The 19,687-nt window shown below is 37.6% G+C and overlaps 2 protein-coding genes across 21 annotated transcripts in view; one reads left to right on the top strand and one right to left on the bottom strand.

Annotated features, from left to right (window-relative positions):
• The window catches only part of LOC136260884 (ankyrin repeat domain-containing protein 50-like), a 59,093-nt gene that overhangs the window by 13,888 nt on the left and 25,518 nt on the right, over nucleotides 1-19,687 (bottom strand). For 13 of the 20 annotated variants that reach the window (XR_010703741.1, XR_010703736.1, XR_010703739.1 and 10 more), the window contains exons 8-13: nucleotides 12,568-12,666; nucleotides 12,014-12,115; nucleotides 10,313-10,411; nucleotides 9,577-9,675; nucleotides 8,512-8,613; nucleotides 6,840-6,894 (exon numbers count right to left, since the gene is read on the bottom strand). Coding sequence is in view for 4 of the 20 variants with exons in the window: in XM_066054789.1 (XP_065910861.1) it covers nucleotides 6,847-6,894; nucleotides 8,512-8,613; nucleotides 9,577-9,675; nucleotides 10,313-10,411; nucleotides 12,014-12,115; nucleotides 12,568-12,666 (549 nt within the window). In the remaining 16 variants the exon portion in view is untranslated. Of the gene's footprint in view, nucleotides 1-350; nucleotides 2,317-6,134; nucleotides 6,248-6,839; nucleotides 6,895-8,511; nucleotides 8,614-9,576; nucleotides 9,676-10,312; nucleotides 10,412-12,013; nucleotides 12,116-12,567; nucleotides 12,667-12,843; nucleotides 12,944-13,092; nucleotides 15,888-18,099; nucleotides 18,616-18,664; nucleotides 19,281-19,305; nucleotides 19,380-19,687 lie in introns of those variants that run through there. The other 7 variants (XM_066054790.1, XM_066054787.1, XR_010703735.1 and 4 more) reach the window with 7 other exon arrangements.
• On the top strand, nucleotides 3,828-5,852 carry LOC136261223 (E3 SUMO-protein ligase ZBED1-like). Its single transcript, XM_066055197.1, has one exon. It carries the CDS (start codon nucleotides 3,828-3,830, stop codon nucleotides 5,850-5,852), a length of 2,025 nt encoding a protein of 674 aa, XP_065911269.1.

Below are 19,687 nucleotides of genomic sequence, written 5' to 3'. Positions count from 1 at the left end.
GCCCACTGATCAGTTGTTATTGTATGAGTCATAATCTAGTGCAATAGTGCTGTGATTAACTCTTAAAATATTGCGATTGGTTTTGTGAAAAGCAGGCTATTTAGTGGTCATGAGCTTGTAAAAAAAACTTCACAAACAAGTATAAGAAAAAATTAGGAATTTTAAATTAGAGTAGGGACAGTGTATAGTGCTGCAATACAAAGTACTGAAACAAGCTGGATCGGAGTAGTACGTAATGTCCAAATACTAAAAAACAATAAGAAGTGAATATCCCTACTGTGCTACACTCAATGCACAGTAGGTTCACTTCTTATTGTTTTACAGTATTTGGACATTACGTACTACTCCGATCCAGTACTTTTATTGCAGCACTATACACTGTCCCTACTCTAATTTAAAATTCCTAATTTTCTTATACTTGTATTTAATAGCTGCCATACGAATGTGTAAACTTATTTGTGACCCACAATGTGAGGAAAACTGTAAAGTTTCATTAGTTGTACATACCTGTTTTATTAGAGTACAACTCTATTAGAGAATTTTGAGCATGTTTTATGAATGGAATGTATTCAGTACTTGAATTTTGTGTATATAGAAAATACGATCCAAGGGGCATGTATGTTGAAGAAACAATTGCGATGATGGATACCCTTGTTGAGCTACGGCAAGCCATAATGAAGGATGCAGAATTGAAAACTGGCTCACCAGCAGGGAAGCACCGACAAAGGGACATAAAGCTAGCCATGCAGGTAAAACATTATAGGGTCATTACTGTTTGGTAATGCAAAGTGACATGTCGAGTGACCAACATAAATGTGTGTCAATGACAAGACCTATAGCTAGTCTATATCAATCTTTGGACTTCCTGCTGAAGATTTCAAAGCAATCAATTCATTTATAGAAAATATGACTTGTGGACACATTTGAGCTATCCATGTACAGAAGATTACTTGTTTTAAAAAGCCAAGTACTTACCTGAGATTTTGATCACTTCAAATAAACAGTGAGGAAGACGCAAATTGAAATATCTAATATAACAATAGATCTGCCTCTCCATGGAGAGTAAGAATACCTTTGTTTCTTTCTGTACCATGAAGCAAACATGAAGTTACATGTATTTGTTTACATTGCAGTAAAACAAACTTTATTGTTACAATTTCTAAGCTTGAAAAGCCATTTTGTTTGATAGCATGGAAATAATTAAGTCCAAAACTATAGCATGATAAATGCCACAAGTTCCAACTCCGTAGTTCATCCACTGCACTCGAGACTTATGATTGAATTAAACGAATGTCTATATTGTTTGATTTTTCTCTTGTTGTCTAGCACTATAACTCTGAATACTCTTACCAGATAAGGCAGAAACTTTAACAACCGATTGGTTAATCCTTCTACACGTCATAAAATGAAGTTTGAGGAAAATGAAAACAAGTCGGGTTTTCATGCAACGGGTCAAATTTATAGAACATGTAGATACACATGTTTCCTTCAGTAAACAAAAAAGATTCTATCTGCAATACTTGTCAACATCAAAGGTATGGTTCAATGGAATATATGAAAGTTCTTAATCCTTTCCATGCATGGCTCTTTCAACTAGTATCCATAGAGATGCGATTCTTCTAATTCAGTTTGTGATAGTTGCTGTTTACCACATAAAAGTGGAGGCCTCACTCCAGCAAGCATCAAATCTCCTTGGATTTCAAGCCTCTGTCAAAAATATAGCTTGAATATAGTAAGGAGACAAACATTACAGTACCATCTGGTGAAACACCAACTATTACTTTGAAAGGTATTGCAATTCTTGTAGTTAGAAAATGTCATTTTTTAAAAGCTCTGGTAACTCTAGTTGTTCCACAAATATTTTGTGGCATCAATCATGACTCTACTTGGAGGAATTCACTGGACATATTAATTTTAACTAGTTTTTTGGGTGGCCAGAATGGAATCTCTTGAAGTTTTAGATAGTTGAAAATTCCAATTTTTTTGTGTACTTGTATTCCAAGTTAGTCAGTATGCAGTGTCCAGGATAGTATACATTTGGATAATTTTTATGTATAGAGTAGGGACCATAGCACATCAATAAAAAGTACTGAAACAAGCTGGAGTAGTGGATAATATTAAATCACAGTAAAGCAATAATCCATCCTGGCTAACCAGTCTTATGTAAATTGTAATGCCAGTGTGAGTGTATGTGGTTGTCTCTGTTAGTTCTGTAAACATGTTAAAACAAACAGAATAACATGGACTATATTCCTTCACATTAATCTAAAACATCTTTGTCCAGAATCAGGTGGTGGCAAGGGGTGCTCGGTCACCCTAGGGAGAAACAAGTTGATGTTGTGCTACTACTAAAAACCAGGCACCATGTAGCTAGCTAACTCAATAGGTTATTGGTGTGCAATAATACATAATTAATTTATTGTAATTCTCAAATTTTGAAATTCATGAAATTTTCAATTATGTTGCTATGCACTGCTAAGGAAGCACTTCTTAAACAAACCAATATATCACACACAGAAGTATCTCTAAACTGTTTTATAGTTTGACTACTGTGTTTTTTTCCTACAAATTCTCTCAAAAAAGTCTCAGAGCTGCTCTTCATTTTCGTTTGTGTACGTAGGGATACACCCCCTTCCCAACTTGAAGAGATAGGCTATTCCTGGTAGTCTACGAGGTTAGTACTGTTGTTTCTCAATTGTTAAACGCCTGTAAAACCTGAAGGGAAGGCAATTCACAAAGTCTGAGGAGACTCGTCACACCCGTATTTCATACCACCAAAAAGAAACAACCTCAGAGCAAAGTTTACCTGTGCAGAAGTTTAGTACAGCCTTCATTTTGCTTTTTTTCTTACATAAAAGTTGCTTTCATACTTAACGAGTTTGCTCACATGGGTGCATGCAGACAAACATTAGGTAGATAGGTACATACACATTTTTACAAAAACAATTTCAGTAAACCAGGCACTAAGGGAGGTGACTTGTGCCTGGTTTGAAAAACTGTATTTGTAGCAGCCAGTGCTTTGCCAGCTGATTAATGTGGTCTCGCCAATGAAGCCTAACTACCTTCACCTGTCTGTCACCTGTAAAACTGAAGAGCAGGGGCCAAACTGATTTTAGGAACACAAAATCCAAACAACAACATGCACAGCCTTCAAGCTTGTCTTGTTTCTCATCTTGCAATTGGAGTGTGCTTTTAATTAAATCACAAAACTACTAATATTTAATACTATGCTTAAGTGCAAGGTTTATGAACACACTTTGAGGTCATGTTCAGAGGCTTGTTTTAAGCAGTTGTTACATTTAAATATCTTTCTCAGTCTATTTCCAGTCCATTCCATGTTTTAGTCTTGTCCCATTAGCAGTGGAACCATCATGTGATCAAATCATAGTCTCGTGTGGCCATTCTCTTTACTGACAGTGCAAGGTGTCAATTGCACGTGATGGCTTTCCTGTACTTGTAATGGAAATCATTTGTATTTCCGAAGGACTGGATCAATAGCAGAGACGCTTCTAGTAATGCTCTACATTTGTGATAATGTGAACGTATATAACAAAGTGTAATGGCTACTTCAATTTCTCAGTAATTTATAGTTGGGGGTTTGTCAAGGCAAAAAACATTAAGTATGGCACCATTCTTTCTTTAGATACAGTACATGTTGGTTCACATTAGAGCTGCGCGATTATATCGATTATGCAATTAATCGATTGCACACACAATCACAATAATATATTATGTAATAATTGTATTTTTTTAAATAATCGATTAATTTTGTGTGATTACATAATATGCATGAACAAGAGTATACAATAATAAACGACTTTGTCAAGATGGCGGATGAAGAAGACGCTCAAAAAGCCGTTCAAGAAGAAACTCTGACAGATTATTTAAAGAGGCGGAACTTGGTGCCACCTACACACTACACCAGCAAGATTTGGAAGTATTTTGGATTTAAAGTTGATGATAAAGATAAAAAGTATGTGTTCTGTGGGCTGTGCGGAGCGAAACTGGAGTATTGTCGTAATACTACGAATATGGGAACACATTTAAAAGGAGTCCATCCACTATTCTATGCTAAGTCCGAGCTACAAAAGAAATCCACAGACGAAGCGTCTAGTTCGAAGAGTCGTACAGCTGATGGTAACGAAGGAACGCCAGAAGACGAGAGCCAACGGACACTAGAAGACAGCTTTCCAGCTACCACAACAATGCCCGCAAGCTCCAGGAGGGCAAAGGACATCACTAATGCCATTGGATATTTTGTGGCCAAGGATATGATGCCAATTAGCACTACTGGTGGTGTTGGGTTTAAAAGGTTAATACGTGTACTTGAGCCAAGGTATGTAATACCACATAGAAAAACCTTTACTGATAAAACTATACCTGCAATGTATAACAGTTTAAGGAATGATTGTGTTGGGCCACTTGTTTCCTCGGCCACCAGCTTTGCTTTGACAACTGACTGCTGGACTAGTCGTGCCACTCAGTCATTTATTGGCGTCACGATCCACTTAATTACTGACAATTTTCAGATGAAATCTTTTGCACTGGCCAACAAAGAGCTCCCAGTCAGCCACAATGCTGAAAACTTAGCAGCTGCACTTGAAAAGGTGCTAGAAGAATGTGGACTGCTACATAATAATGTGGTCAGTGTCACAACAGATAATGCTGCAAATATTGACAATGCTGTGTGTGACGTACTTAGCTGGCCACATTTGGGATGCTTTGGTCATACGTTAAACCTCGCTGTTAAAGCCGGCCTTAAGATTGGACAGGTGAAAGGTGCTGTAGCAAGGTGCTCTCGTTTGGTAACTTATTTCCATAAGTCTTCACGAGCTACTTATTTGCTAGAAGTAAAGCAGCAAGCCCTTGGTTTGCCATCCCATAGTCTTCTTCAAGATGTTGAAACCAGATGGAACTCAACCCTTGATATGATTGAACGAGTGTTAGAACAGCAAAGTGCCATCTGTGCAACACTCATAGACCAAAAAAGACTTGATTTGATGCCTCAAGATTCCGAGTTCAAGATTCTTGAAGGAGTTGCTACAATTATTAAGCCTTTCCGTCGTATCACCAGTCAAGTTTCTGGAGAAGAGTACGTGACCGTTTCTGCTGTTAAGCCATTGCTACATTATCTGATTAACACTTTAAAAGAAGATCAATCTTCAAGTGATACTAGCACTAAAACAACTACCTTAGGAAATACCCGAGCAGGCGCAAGTAATTGTGTGGCAGATGTTACCAAAAGTGCACGAAAAGCCATCTTAGACAACCTTTCCACTAGATACCAAGGTTCTTTAGTCAACATGTTACTGTGTAGTGCTTCTTTTATGGATCCAAGATTTAAATCCTTACCTTTTGTTTCAGTTGACTACAAAAAAGAGATTCACACAAATGTAAATCAACAGGCTATCGATTTGATGAGAAGTTCTAAGAGAAACTTGGAAAGTAGTAACAAGGAAGTTAGTGGCTCAGGTACTGGCCCACCACGCAAAAAAAGAAAGCATCCCAATGAGACATGGAGCGTGATCTTAGGGCCAATGTTTAAGAAGGAAAGTGAGGATACTTGTGGTACATCTACTGATGATCAAGTAGATAAAGAATTTCAAAAGTATTTAGCTGAAGACCTGATCTTGATTGACGACAACCCATTGAAATGGTGGAGGGATAACCAGTTACGTTACCCAGTGCTTTCAAAGATTGCCCAACAACTGCTGTGCATTCCAGCAACCAGTGTGCCATGTGAGAGGCTATTCTCCACATCAGGAAACATTATAACACCAAAGAGAGCTTCACTGGACCCTAACAATGCAAGCATGTTGTGTTTCTTGGCACAAAATTTACCTGACAAGTAGTTTGGAGTTAAAACTCAACTATAGTGCTATCAAGAGTTAATAATAGTGGAGGGAGAGTGTCTAACGAGAAATTCAAAGGGATTCTTTCTGTAAAACTCTGTAATTTGTAGTATTCTCCATAGGTGAAGATTGTTTCAATCATCACATTTCTTTGTTCTCTCAGTGCGCAATCATCACATTACCTTGTTCTGCCTGTGTGAACATTTTACACATCTGAAGGAATCCCTTTGAATTTCTCAGGATCATTTTTTACAGGCCTATGCAGTGTTAGACACTCTCCCTCCACTATTATTAACTCTTGGTGCTATGTAAACAGTTTTACAAATTACAATGATTTTTAAAAACTTTTTGTTGTAAACACAGTTTTCATCTTGTTATCTCTTCAGCTTGTGTACCTGTGTGAAATAAAACATGAAAAGTAACAAAAGTTCATAACGCAAATTTTAAATGGCAATTAATCGCATTATCATGATTGTACATTGACAATCACTGGCAATTGCAATTGTACCCACAATCGCACAGCTCTAAGTTCACATTCACCAGTCATAATTATATTACAAAAAATAAACAAGTAGAAAGAAAAATTAGGAATTGATTAGCCATAAAAAATAAGGAAATAAGGGAGGTCACTTGTACCAGCAGAAGATATACTAGTGGACATTTAATCCCTAATTCAGTCATGGGTATAGACTGAATTAGGGATTAAACGTCCACTAGTATATCTGCTGGTATGAATTCAAAGAAACTTGCTGTTCCTGGTAGCCTATGAAGCTAGCCATGTTGTTTTTCAGTTGGAAGAGCCAATTTAGTTGTAACATCATTCCTTCTAGCATACATGGCCAACAATCAGAGAATACTGTTCATACAGCACACACAGCTTTCTCAAGCAATTTCTGAAAACCCAGACACACACCCACACTATGCATAAAAAGAATTTGGCTGTTAAAAACTTTCAGCAATCACACATATACATCCTGTGATCCTCACGTTTATCTCAGCTTTCTTCCTGTTCCACCAGCCTACTAATCTCCTGCTGTGTATCCTAATACATGTTGATGTACAAAATATGATACACAAATTTAGGTACATTACTACCTTACACATGTGCCATTTGAATCACTATTTTTATATGATGTGTAGGGAACAGGATTATATATTAGTATAACTGTCATACTTCTCTGTCACTAAACATGTATCATTACACAGTACAATACTTGTGACATATAAACATATCCATCACATAATAGTCACCTTAATGTACACACTACTGTACTGAACACAACAAATATAATAGAATCATCTAACAATTTTGTGTACAATCAGAGGAGGTTGGACATGCACACGTGAGCGTATACATTTTGTATTGAAGGTTTAACCAAGTGTTCACGAAAGTTTTCACCAATACCATTCGAGAGTGTACTTCAAGTTTAGTCTATTTAGCCGGTCAACCCCATTCAACCCCACTACTCCAGGCACGTAAATCGCTCTTGAAATCTACGGGGATCACATGTGTAAGCGTTTGCGGGGTGGAATCCATGTGTAATACTATAGGGACGCCTTATGTACGTGTATTTTAGCACAATAATTGTCGAAGAAAGCAATGTGCATGCTAACAAAGCCTCTCAGGGTATTGAAAAAGAAGAGTGGACGCTGCTAGTTTGGCCTCACAGAGAATTGAAAAGAGAATTATAAAGTTGCACACCCTCCTTGCAATAAGAATTTGCTGTTCATCTTAAGGTTACGGTATAGTCACGGGCAATCATTCAAAATTTTGAATGCCTATCGATTCTTTTTGAGAAGACCATAAAACCAGTCTAGCAGCGTGAAAAGTTTCAAATGAAGGTGAAGCCCTTCATATTTAATGTTTTTATGTAGCTACAGTGTAGTTTGAGGCAGGTGGAACACTACAATTGTTGTAGTAACACAAGTAAGCCAGCCCGTACATCGCTCAATTCCAGCTGTCACTACCATGTTTTTCTGCCGCCAAATACAGCAAAAGCTGTAGGTTGTATTGGCATTTCTAGGGCATAGTGATACTGTATATTAAATTTTTTAGGTCCTGTGGAAGCGTTTTTGGCGTGTTTCTCCCCAGTGACTCGGATACAAGCCTTCAAAGAGCTTGTTTCACCTGAAAAAACTATTAAAAGTTCAATAAAACGTCTATACTACCAGTAACTTTAAAAATCGCTTCCACAGGACCTAGATATTTTAGTTGTTTAGCCACTTGTGTTGAAATTATAAGGATTCAGTAATCTGTTAGTCTGGTTTTTGGCGGCGCGTTTTTTTATAAAACATCGCTCTATTGTAGACCACACACCCAAGAACAGTCGTTGTTCTGTAGTAAAAACAGTTGTATTGCTAACACAACACAGTTGTTGAAATTATTTATCCCTGCTTGGTTTAAAGCAGGTTTGGTAATTTGTTCCGCCCACGCATTTTAAACTATTCCGTAACCTTAAGAAGCACAAGGTAACGTGGTGTGGATATTGCTAAACATTTATTCTATCACTTACTCCTAGTCACATATTAGAAATATGCAATTAACAGTAATAAATTTCAGAAGTGTTTGTATCATGTCCAACCTCCTCTGGTGTACAATTTTGGTATCCACCAATACACCCATCTTGTGGTTCATTAAGTGTACACAACATATCCTCACCTCATCGTAATGTGATATGTCAATATTGTGATGTTTGACAAACCAGTGAACTGTTGAACTACTGTTGTACTCTATTGCTATATCCAGAGGAGTCTTACCATCCTATAAATGTATATGAAACAAAAAGACATTGTCAACATTCATCACAAATAATATTAACACATGTAGGGTACACAGTCTTGTTAATAACTATCTTAATCACATGACTGAACAGTTAAGAGTGAACAATGGAATGAGAAGAACTAAATAAAGTTATATACACTATGACATAATAATCACACATGACGTGATGCCATAGCAACACAACGTAATTAATGTTACACCTTAAAAGACTTACAAACTTAATTATGTTGTCTATGTCTACAGTAATTTGTTGCTATAGCTACTTCGTTTTTATTTGTTGTTTAGATTTCATATTTGCTGTGTGATAATTACTTTGAAGTTTTTGTTTGTATACATCTAAACAATGTTCTCTCTGGCTGGTCCTTATCATTATTGTACCATGTTATTAATACATGTGTACACACCACAACACCTTCTCAAAAACACACAAGTACTAGTGCCTTCTCCAGCCAATCACAAATGATTTAGGGTATTTAATAACACTATTACCAACTTAAGAAACATTCAATTCACCTGTTCTTACAAATGTTTTAACAGGTTACATGAAAAACACACAATAGTGTACAAAATATCTGTAAGCTCATAAATGGGAGCTCAGTGGATGTGTGTATTTCAGAATAAGTGTACCACACTAAAAAATCCACAATGCCAGTGAAAATAGGTCAAAATTATATTCATTGTGTGTTTTATTACAGCAATCTGCACATGATGCCAAATGGTTAGTCTCCTAACTGAATGCATTTTTAGACTCCAAACTACTTGTGAAAAAGTGTAGTAGTAATTGTATACAAAACACCAACTGAATAAACCATATGTAATTATAAGGGCCTTACAGGTGTGTCTCAAAAAGTATCTACACTACACAGAGTGTTACAAGCCTCTATGGAATTAAGAGATCTTGTTTTTAATCATCACACAAAATGCTAACAAATTCTCACTCACCTTGTTAACTATATTCACATCTAGCCCTGCCTTGACTAGTTCACCAATAACACTACTACAATTACGGTACGCTGCTTCATGAAGTAAATTATCCCCATACTGTGGTAGTACAAACATGTAATAACTACACCATAACCTGTGACTGTCTATACTAGAGCTGTGAATCTGGACTAAATGTCACAATTGGCAGATCATAACTGTCGGTTATCCGATTAACTGAATTGAATAACATTTTCTGCAATTATTCATTTTCATGTTAACATGTTAAGCTACGTGCACCTTTAAATTTGTAGTAAGGTTGGTCAGATTGTCCTATAGTGGCCAAACTAATAAGCACAAAGTGATTATGCCTAAAGCTGAATCCCACTACAAGTGTGATATCAATGTTAAGGAGTGAGAAGAGTATCTAAAATGTACACTGTTTGAGAGAATAGGTTGGAGATCAGTTAACCAGTTATTCAAAAGAAGAAGAAAAAAAACTGGTAAGTGGAACAACAGATCAGTTAATCAGTTTACCTGGTAAGGTTCACAGCTCTAATTTGTACACACTATAAGTTACAGCCATTACCACATTCAAGTTCCATGACTAGATACAGTACAGTATATACAAGATTAATGTAGCACACATCATATGAAACATTTTGTATTATTATTTGACACATCAACTTGTTGTTTACAACATGTCACTACACATACAACACCTCTTGAAGTGTTACCATGAATGTACATTTCTTACATTGTCAGTGATCTTGATATCTGCACCTGCTGTGATTAATGCACCTGCTAATTCTTCATTCTCCTTATGTAGGACTATACTAAGGGCACTCCGACCATCCTGTAACAACACACAAGTGATACAACACATCACGAAATGTATACCATAACTATGTACACAACATATACTGACTATACTAACATGTTTACACTAAGAAACAATTAATGTATACACAATGTGGCTAAGTGTCCTTGTGTTATGATTGTAAACTGTCAGTAATCACTGACCAATTGTCATCACCTCAATAAGTACTAGGAAACTTACATACAACACTTAGCTACACACTAGAAATGTTTGCAGTAACAGACACAACATAACCAGATTAAACCATTTTACACACTCATACAATTCCTAACTATTGTCAGTGTCTACAGTTAACCACCAAACACTCCAGTCAAATAACACTTAACTGGTTTAACTGGTTATGGTTCATCATGTAGGACTGTCATTATACCCATAGGTCACTATAGTCTATGATCTCCAATATGTTCATAGTAATGTATGTACTTTACCACTATTATGATGGATAAATTGTTACTTCAAGTAAACCAGTTCACTTCTTGGTACACTAATACACTACAGTGGTAGACCACATGTGTGTGTTAAAATTAATACTACACAACAAAACACTCTAATACAACAGTCACAGTCACTACACTACAGAAGCAGTTGGCCGATGCAAAGGTTATACAAAGCCTTACACCCTGTTCACACTTACCTTCTAACCTGGGTACAGCATGAAATAAGCTGTCGTATGAATTAATTGAGCTGTGCCGAACCAAGCCCAGCATGGCACAACAAGACGAGGTGGGTTGGCTTGGGGTGGGATACAATGTGAAGCATTCATAGCTAGTCAACTCCAGTTAACAATAACAATTTGCTTCTGCTGGTCACATAGTGAGTATTTTCTACACTCAAAAAAGATCTACAACATGGCTAAAATGAATTCCAAGATGTGGTATGCTTCTGGTAAAATCCCAATCATTTCATTCTGCTGACGTTGGCAAAAGAGATACCCACTGGCAACCTCACATTGTACAGCTTAATCTCTGTGTTGTCACTACAACTTCAGTAGTTTTATTAAGTGCCTAAATGTTGTACATTGTGTGCTCATTATTAATAAGTGTCCACAATCCCCAGCTAGCTTGTTGAGCAGAAGTGTGAACAAGTACTGACTCAAGTTCAACAACTCCGGTTAGCCTGAGTTGAAAGTAACCCGGGACAGTGTGAATGGCGTGATAGACACTGTCCACATAGTCTTCTGTCCTTATTGAAACTACGCTCATCAATGAAGACCACCAAGTTTCTTTGTTGATAGCTTGTACAGGGGCCACTGGGTGTATCAGATGTGTGACATGTAAGTTCTTTACATATAGAAATGACAAAGTTGTCAATGTGATATTTTAAATATTCTTTTGTGATATATATTTCATACTGATCACAACATTCTCATAACACTTAATACAATAATTCCAGCAACAGAGCACTTGCATTACCCTCACTCCCACCTCATGGTGATCGTAAATTTTAAAAGTGATAACAAGGTTAAAGATAACTCTGAATGACAATTCATAGCTTACTACTGTGTGATACCACAAACACATCTACTCTTACATTAACCAACACACTCACACTTCATTACTATACAAACACTTTACACACCTCATTAACTGCATTGATGTCTATGGATCCTGTATTGAGTAGATCACTGGCCACTTCAGTACATCCTCCAAGTGCTGCACACATCAACATTGTATCCCCATCCTGTGGTAACGCACCATCACATCAACTATCCCACACTAGTAATACCTGCCATCTACATTTCTGATTATGCAATCATGAAAGTATAAAGATTTATTATTGTGTTGTTACATAACAGTACAATGAGGTAACAGCTGGTACTAAACAATACAAAGGGTTTGTGGCCACTCTACATGTCACACTACATAAATTACTTGCACACTTCTATACTCTTTGGAAATACACTCAAAGTTTGAAGTGACAAACAGAACTTGGATATTGTCGGACTAAGCCATCACTTCTAACTAGATAATTATACAGTCACAGATATACTAGATCACTGTATCTATCCCACACATATCTAAATTCCACATGAAAACTTGGCATTATTATTTGACACATCAACTTGTTGTTTACAACATGTCACTACACATACAGCACCTCTTGAAGTGTTATCATGAATGTACATTTCTTACACTGTCAGTGATCTTGATATCTGCACCTGCTGTGATTAATGCACCTGCTAATTCTTCATACCCATCACATAGGGCTATATTAAGGGCACTCCGACCATACTGTAACAACACACAAGTGATACAACACATCACCAAATGTATACCATAACTATGTACACAACATATACTGACTATACTAACATGTTTACACTAATAAACAATTAATGTATACACAATGTGGCTAAGTGTCCAAACACTCCAGTCAAATAACACTTAACTGGTTATGGTTCATCATGTAGGACTGTCATTATAGCCGTAGGTCACTATAGTCTATGATCTCAGATTACTCTCAGACTGGGGTTAGCCAGCCAGGTGGCAGAGGTCATCAGATCTTCTTCTAATAATACAAAAGCAATGAAACAAGGGAAGTCATCTACACCAGCAGCTATACTAATGGACATTTAATTTCTACTTCAATCATAAACAGCCTGTCGGTAGTATGGAAGTAGGGAATAAATGTCCACTAGCAGGTGTAGATAACCTTACTTGTTTCATTGCTACTCAAATGTGAACTTTATAATCTTTCCTCATACTTGTATAACATCTACAGCGTGCGAAATAACTTTTCAGACATGTACTGACAAAGTGACAGGCCAATATGAGAATTGAGCAGACACCAAGGAATTTGCCTGGACATTTAAATTAAAATGTATCAGTGCATTTATTAATGTATGTATCTATTAGTGTATTGTATTTTATTTTATGTATTATTACAATGGACAATGTAAACAACTTACAGTGACAATGTTACATTTAACTGGAGAAAATGGAGTTAATTTAAATTGACATAGTGACACTATTGGTGAGTTAGTCTAAGTGATACGCTGATTACACATGAGTTACAGATAAGCTATAACAGCAAACACGGTATAACAACATCATGCACGGTCCTCTGTTTCACAATCATCACCTGATTCAGATCCAGACTCTTCACTGCTGCTTATCTGAAGCCAAGATTTCCATGCAGCTAAAGAAAACTCTTCATTATCATCATCATTTTCATCTGATTCTCTCCCAGCCCTGCTTGATGTTGTTCCTCTGGTAGAAGCAGTAACTCTCCTTGTTCTGTCCTTATACCATTCTGAAATGGCATTTGAAGGATCCCACTGATCAATTGGTGGACCACAACAATCAATCCGAAGCAGTTGATCAAGCCTGTTCTCAGTAAGATTAATACGACGGTCATTCTTTATGAACTTAAGCTGTGAAAACACCCTTTCAAGGTGTCCATTGGACAAAGGTAGACAGAACAACAATTCCACTACTCCTAAAACATTGCTCCATCGTTTGGCATCTACACAATTGAAAACCTTCCACCACACCACCTTGTAGTCATCTTGTACTAAATTGAAGTATTGTTTGCCATATTCCACCATGTCATCCCATTCCTCTTGGACCAAAGATATGTCAATGCCAGCTTTCTCAAGAGGAATAGAAAACCAGTCACACACTGCCTCCAGTGAAGCATGACCAAATGAAGGAGTGCTGGCCCGCTCCCACCCATGGGTAGTCAAAAGCGTTACTGCTTGAGTTAAAATAAGCAACTGCTCCTCTTGCACCTTCAATCGACTAACAAGACAAGAGTCAACTGCTTCCAACCAACTTTGATAGTTTGACTTCAAAAATGCTAGGCCTTGAGTGTGGTAATGCAAGTTAACACCTTGATAAGTCACAATACTTGCCACATCTGTTGACTGAATTCGAGTGAGGACTTTCTTAACTGTAGGAAGATTTTCAACAGACTTCAATTTCATTTCATCCAGTGACCTCTTCGTCTTTACAAAGGCCTCAACTGTTCTAACAACACAGAGCTCATCCTCTTGAAGAATTTTGCAAACAATTCCCACTGGCTTTAACAGATCATGGAAGAAGGCACAACCAAGCAAGACCTTGGATTTACTCCAACGTAGAATGTAACCTTTCAACTTCTGTTTGTCAACTGATTTGACACCGCGATCTTCTGACAGTGACTTCAAATGGCTAAGGTAAGCACCAAACCTGTCAATGACTCGTGATAAAGCAGCCACCTTGTGAGCCACAAATCTGGTGCCACAAGCTCGTAAAGGCCTTGCTCCTCCTTTGTGTGGCAATTCACAATCTTCAAAACATTGTTTAAGCTCCTCCACTATTTCTTTCAATTCAGCACATTTCTTGGGAGACTTTTCGTACACATAATATATTTGTAGCAGAAACTCATCCACTGTTGCAAAGAATGTGGTCTTCAACGCATCTTTGATGGAGAGTTCTAATCTATGTGCAAGACACCAGCTTACTATAATCCATGGCATATCTCTTTCAAGGTGGCCCTTCAGTCCACCACTCCCTATATTTGCAGAAGTACCATCACACCCCAAGCCAATAATTTTCTGCTTCCATTCTGCAGGTGGGATATCTAAATAAACCATAGCTTGTTTAAAACAATCATAGAGGCCTTGCCCTGTGCCACGGCGGAGTTGTCGTACAGCAAAAAACTTGTCTCTTACAATTACCTTTCCATCTTCTGACAATCCATCAAAGAACAATACCATAAACAATTCTTCATCAATGTTTCCACAGTCTGTGCTACTGTCTACCTGGATACTAAAAAATCTAGCCTTGTTAATATCCTTCCTCAACTGGTGCCTCAGGTCTGCACCAATGAATTCAACGAACGTTGCACAAGCATGGTCATTACGATAGCTTCCTCCTATATCAACGCCGTGTCTTTCCTCTAGGTCACAAAGAGTCTTCATCTTTTTAAATGACATCTTCTCCTTTGCTATCAGGTAAGCTATTTCAAACTTTCGCTTCAATCTAGCCCTGGTCAATTCATCCATTGATGGTAGAAGTAAGGCCCTTGCTATTGGAACGTAGTCGCAAACATTAGATGAGTGCTCCTTCTTATATAAAATCATTGCGCGCTTATGCATTTCCGTGCTGGCGTGCTCCTTGAATGATGAAGCACGGGTATTAGTTGTTCCTTCCACAAAGGCAGAGTTATAGTTCCGCATTGATATTAACCGCTCTTGGAACTGACCACAGATACTGCACTTTAACTTTGACACGTGCTCGCGGTTCCCAGCAACAACGACGAATTTCAGCCATAGGGTGGTGTCTAACGTTTTATCATTCTCTCGAATCCATTTTTCCACCGTCTTCCTTGTAACACTTCTATTACTTCCTTTTTCCTGCCTTTCTGCCATGGTCGGACATTTTTTCCGGACAAAGTTAATTATTCCCTGCCAAATGATGTAATTGTCCGGAAATTGTCCGGTGTCCGGACGTTATTTCGCACACTGCATCTATGGTGTAAAGTAAGTAGGAACCTATACGATAACCAAACACTAGCACATGTTAGTAGTCAGTAACACATTTCTTATAAGTTATTGTGGCTACACCTAATGATGTCTATAAGTAGCAAAACCTTTTCTGGGAAGTGGGCATGGCTCCACTTAATCTTACAGACGGCAACACGCTTTTACTGATAAATGAGCAGTCATGAAATTAAGCTGAACTTCTAAGCTATGACACGTATGCTCATATTGATGGTTTCACACGTGATCCTACCCAAGTCAGACCCAGATATTCTATAGATCAAATCAGATTCCATTAACTCAGAAAAAAAGTGAGCTGGTTGGTCAGATTACACCACAAAATACTCTAATACAACAGTCACTACACTACAGAATAAAGTGGTTGGTCTATGACAAATATGGACACACAATCACAAAACATGTCACAGTTCTTCTGTTTGGGCTGAGCATGAGCAGCAATAATATCGACAGTGTGATACATCACTATATTCAATAACAAGGATGATAGTGATATCAGTGCACATTGAAAACATGATTATCAGTTTTTTTTAACCCTGGAGATCTTTATTAGTAATGTAATGCTACCTTATTGTCTGAGTTGTGTAATGGAGGCCACACCACCACAGCAAACAGGCATAGAAGTGCTGCTTGTATGGGACAAATCACAGCTACACAATAAGGCAATTTTACAAAATATCCACTTGGTAAAGTAGTTCACAAACTATCAAAATAGTAGTCACTATCGTGATATTTGCTGAATAGCAACATTTTCCCCTATCACTCAGCACTGCCTTCAATTCATTACATCAAATCAATGAACAGCACACACTGGTATATATTATGTATTGACCACATGTTGTCATGGATATACGAGTATGTGTGTATGTAGCATAATGTATGACAGTATTTCCCAAACGTCAAATTTGAGTGAGTGGTGATTGATATGAGTAAGTGTTACTAATCTGATTACATAAGATGATTTACACTCAATATCATCATTATCAGGACAGTAGTGACCACCCTACATCATCATCACTATAGTAACATGAAGCTATGCACGAATGAAAAATTTTTACTGCATAAACCCTGGCTGGCTATGGTACATTTTAACATATCCTAGCTTAGCCTCGATGTGGTAGTGGCACTGGTTTGTTTTATATAAAATTTCAGCCCAAAATAAATTATGGGAATTAATATTAACACATCATATTTACCAGGACTGGTTTTGGCATGAAAAACACTCTAAAGGAAGTGTTGTGTTATCCTTGCTACCCTATCAGTTGGGAAACATCTATTTAGGATGAGTATCGATCGTGACACTAAAATGGCAGTATCACTTAGCCATAAGTACTAGTACTATAGATTATTCATAAACATTTCATCACATCTTTTCAATATGGACCGTACTCCCTTTTAAATAAATGGGATAACCACTCCACAGTGAAACTTACCCGGCAGACATTTAGTAAACTTCATAAACAGTCTGAAACAGGTTTAAAACACTTAAAATGACTAACACATCACAAACACATTATTCTTATCACACCATACAATTTAATGACTGATATGTTAAGCCCAACTTTGTCACAATATCAGCCAAAACACAAAATTGTTGTGGTGCTGGCAATGATGAGCACATCAGATGAGAATGTACACAATTTGTGCTAAAGTTCCAACCTGGGGTTGTCTTTAATTTATTATTCTCTCTTAACATTCAAACAGAACACTAACCATCAATGTCATGTTATCTTCACAGCTCTACTTAGTTCAAACACACTTCATGGAGTTAAGAGGTACAAAAAAAATTTGAAATTGAGATGCGTAATTATGGTCTGGCTTAAGCCAACACAGAAATTCAAAGAGAACACAGAACACAGTCTTTGAGAGATAATACTATCTTAAGGGTGCTCGCGGATATTTGAAGCCATACAATGCGTGATTTTGTACTGCCTGTTATAACCAGACAACGTGTAAAATGAATCCATATGGTACTTATATTGGTAGTGCTTCCCCTTCTCTTCAACACAAACCAAACAGAATTTCACTAGCCTTTACCGTTCTATAGCTACGTGAAATTCTTTCCAGAGCGCTTAAATCGAAACTAGTCCTTCATCTTTACCACTAGAGCGCTGGAAATTGCGCTAAATATACTAAAGGGTACAACTCACATATCTATGAAAAGTATTAATCCATAGCTTACATTGATAATAAGTAAGCCCTGAAAGTGTGTTTCACTAACCAAACCCTCGTGTTTCCATCGCCATTACTCGCGAAGCCATAGTGCTACGGACAAAATCTTTTCATAGTCCTGTAGAGAATTTATCTGCCTATCTCCGTACAAAATTTGAAGCTTTTACGGCTATCACTCAAAAACTAGTTTTATTTTTAGTAAACATATGCAAAGATTGCGTGCGCCCAACATTATTGATATAATAACCACACAAATTCCTATTAACCGCAATCACCAACTTTTCAAAATAACATGTCATAAACGCTGTTCAAAACACAAAGAAGCTCTGTTTTCTCTTCTTCACACACGGGAACAGCTTCTTGCTACACCTGGAGTCTCCAGCAAGCCGCTCTTCATTAGGTTACGCTAGGCACGCCTTGTGATTCCAGCTGGTAACATAGTCCCCTACATAAGCAGCTTACAATTACAATACAAACTACCAGCATACCCTATCACTCGAGAAAACAAGGTACGAACGCATGTTAGCTACAAGTGAAACATGCGTTCACACTTGTCGCCTTATAATAACACTTACTTTTAGACTAATTCAGGCTAGTGTAACTCTTGATCCATCAGACAATCATTTGCTAACACTTCAGCGACGATTTTAAAGTAAAAAACATGCTGCTCTTCCTCGTGTTCTCTGGCACAAAACACAGGCGCTTAACACGGATACTACAAGTATGCTACAAGTATGCGTAGTAATGCCAATTATGATGCAACAGCCACATGTGGTTTCTTGGCTGGCACTTAAACGGCTTCAAATATCAGCAAGCACCCTTAAGGTGGCGGTCAAGTGTCCGCCCACTCAATTAATTAAATTTCAAATATCCTGTGATTTCGAAGTTATTATCGAATTTAGTTTCGCTACCTAAATAAGCACTAAGAAAATGGGCTGTTCTGCACTGTTGTTGTAGCACATCACAAACGGCGAAGGTTCAAGAACGATTTTATAGTAGGATGAATGGCGCAACTTTATTCCATCACGCCAACCATTACGGGGCCCATATCCTAGTACTGACTTTCTTTTCATGGTGTGTATGTTTCTGCGTATTTAGAGTTTGATTGTGAATCAGCTAAAGGTGGAAGCGAAAGGAGAGCTCGGAAACTTGGACCAAAAAACACTGCACTCACAAGTTCGGATCACTACGACGATACGCGTGCACATTCACATACCTTCGATCTTCTACAATAAAACTTTATAACCGATTCTGACAATTGCTTTGGCAACAAAGTTGATTGGAAAATCGAAGAAGTTTCAAGAATGCATTGCGTGGAATTACGTAGTATACTGCATCACCAACACACGTTTCTATTAAATTCGCAACCTCGTGTTCAGTGATTAACGATGGTGTTTACGACTTGAAAACGGTGGACCATTTATGGTCTGATATACTTGACGAGCAACTCTTACCTTTGATCATGAGATAAAGTGTGGTTAATGCCGGCTCTTCTATTTGTTGTCTCTGTCACTTTAGTTTTGGAATGTCGGTGTACTACAACTTCACTGTTATTATTACAGGCGATACACCACTGAAACGTGTTAGTTGTGTCTCGC

Source organism: Dysidea avara, chromosome 7 (genome assembly GCF_963678975.1).
Source record: "Dysidea avara chromosome 7, odDysAvar1.4, whole genome shotgun sequence".
Classification (NCBI taxonomy): domain Eukaryota; kingdom Metazoa; phylum Porifera; class Demospongiae; order Dictyoceratida; family Dysideidae; genus Dysidea; species Dysidea avara.
Note: the sequence above shows the minus strand (reverse complement) of the source record. Positions and strands in the feature narration are given on the sequence as shown.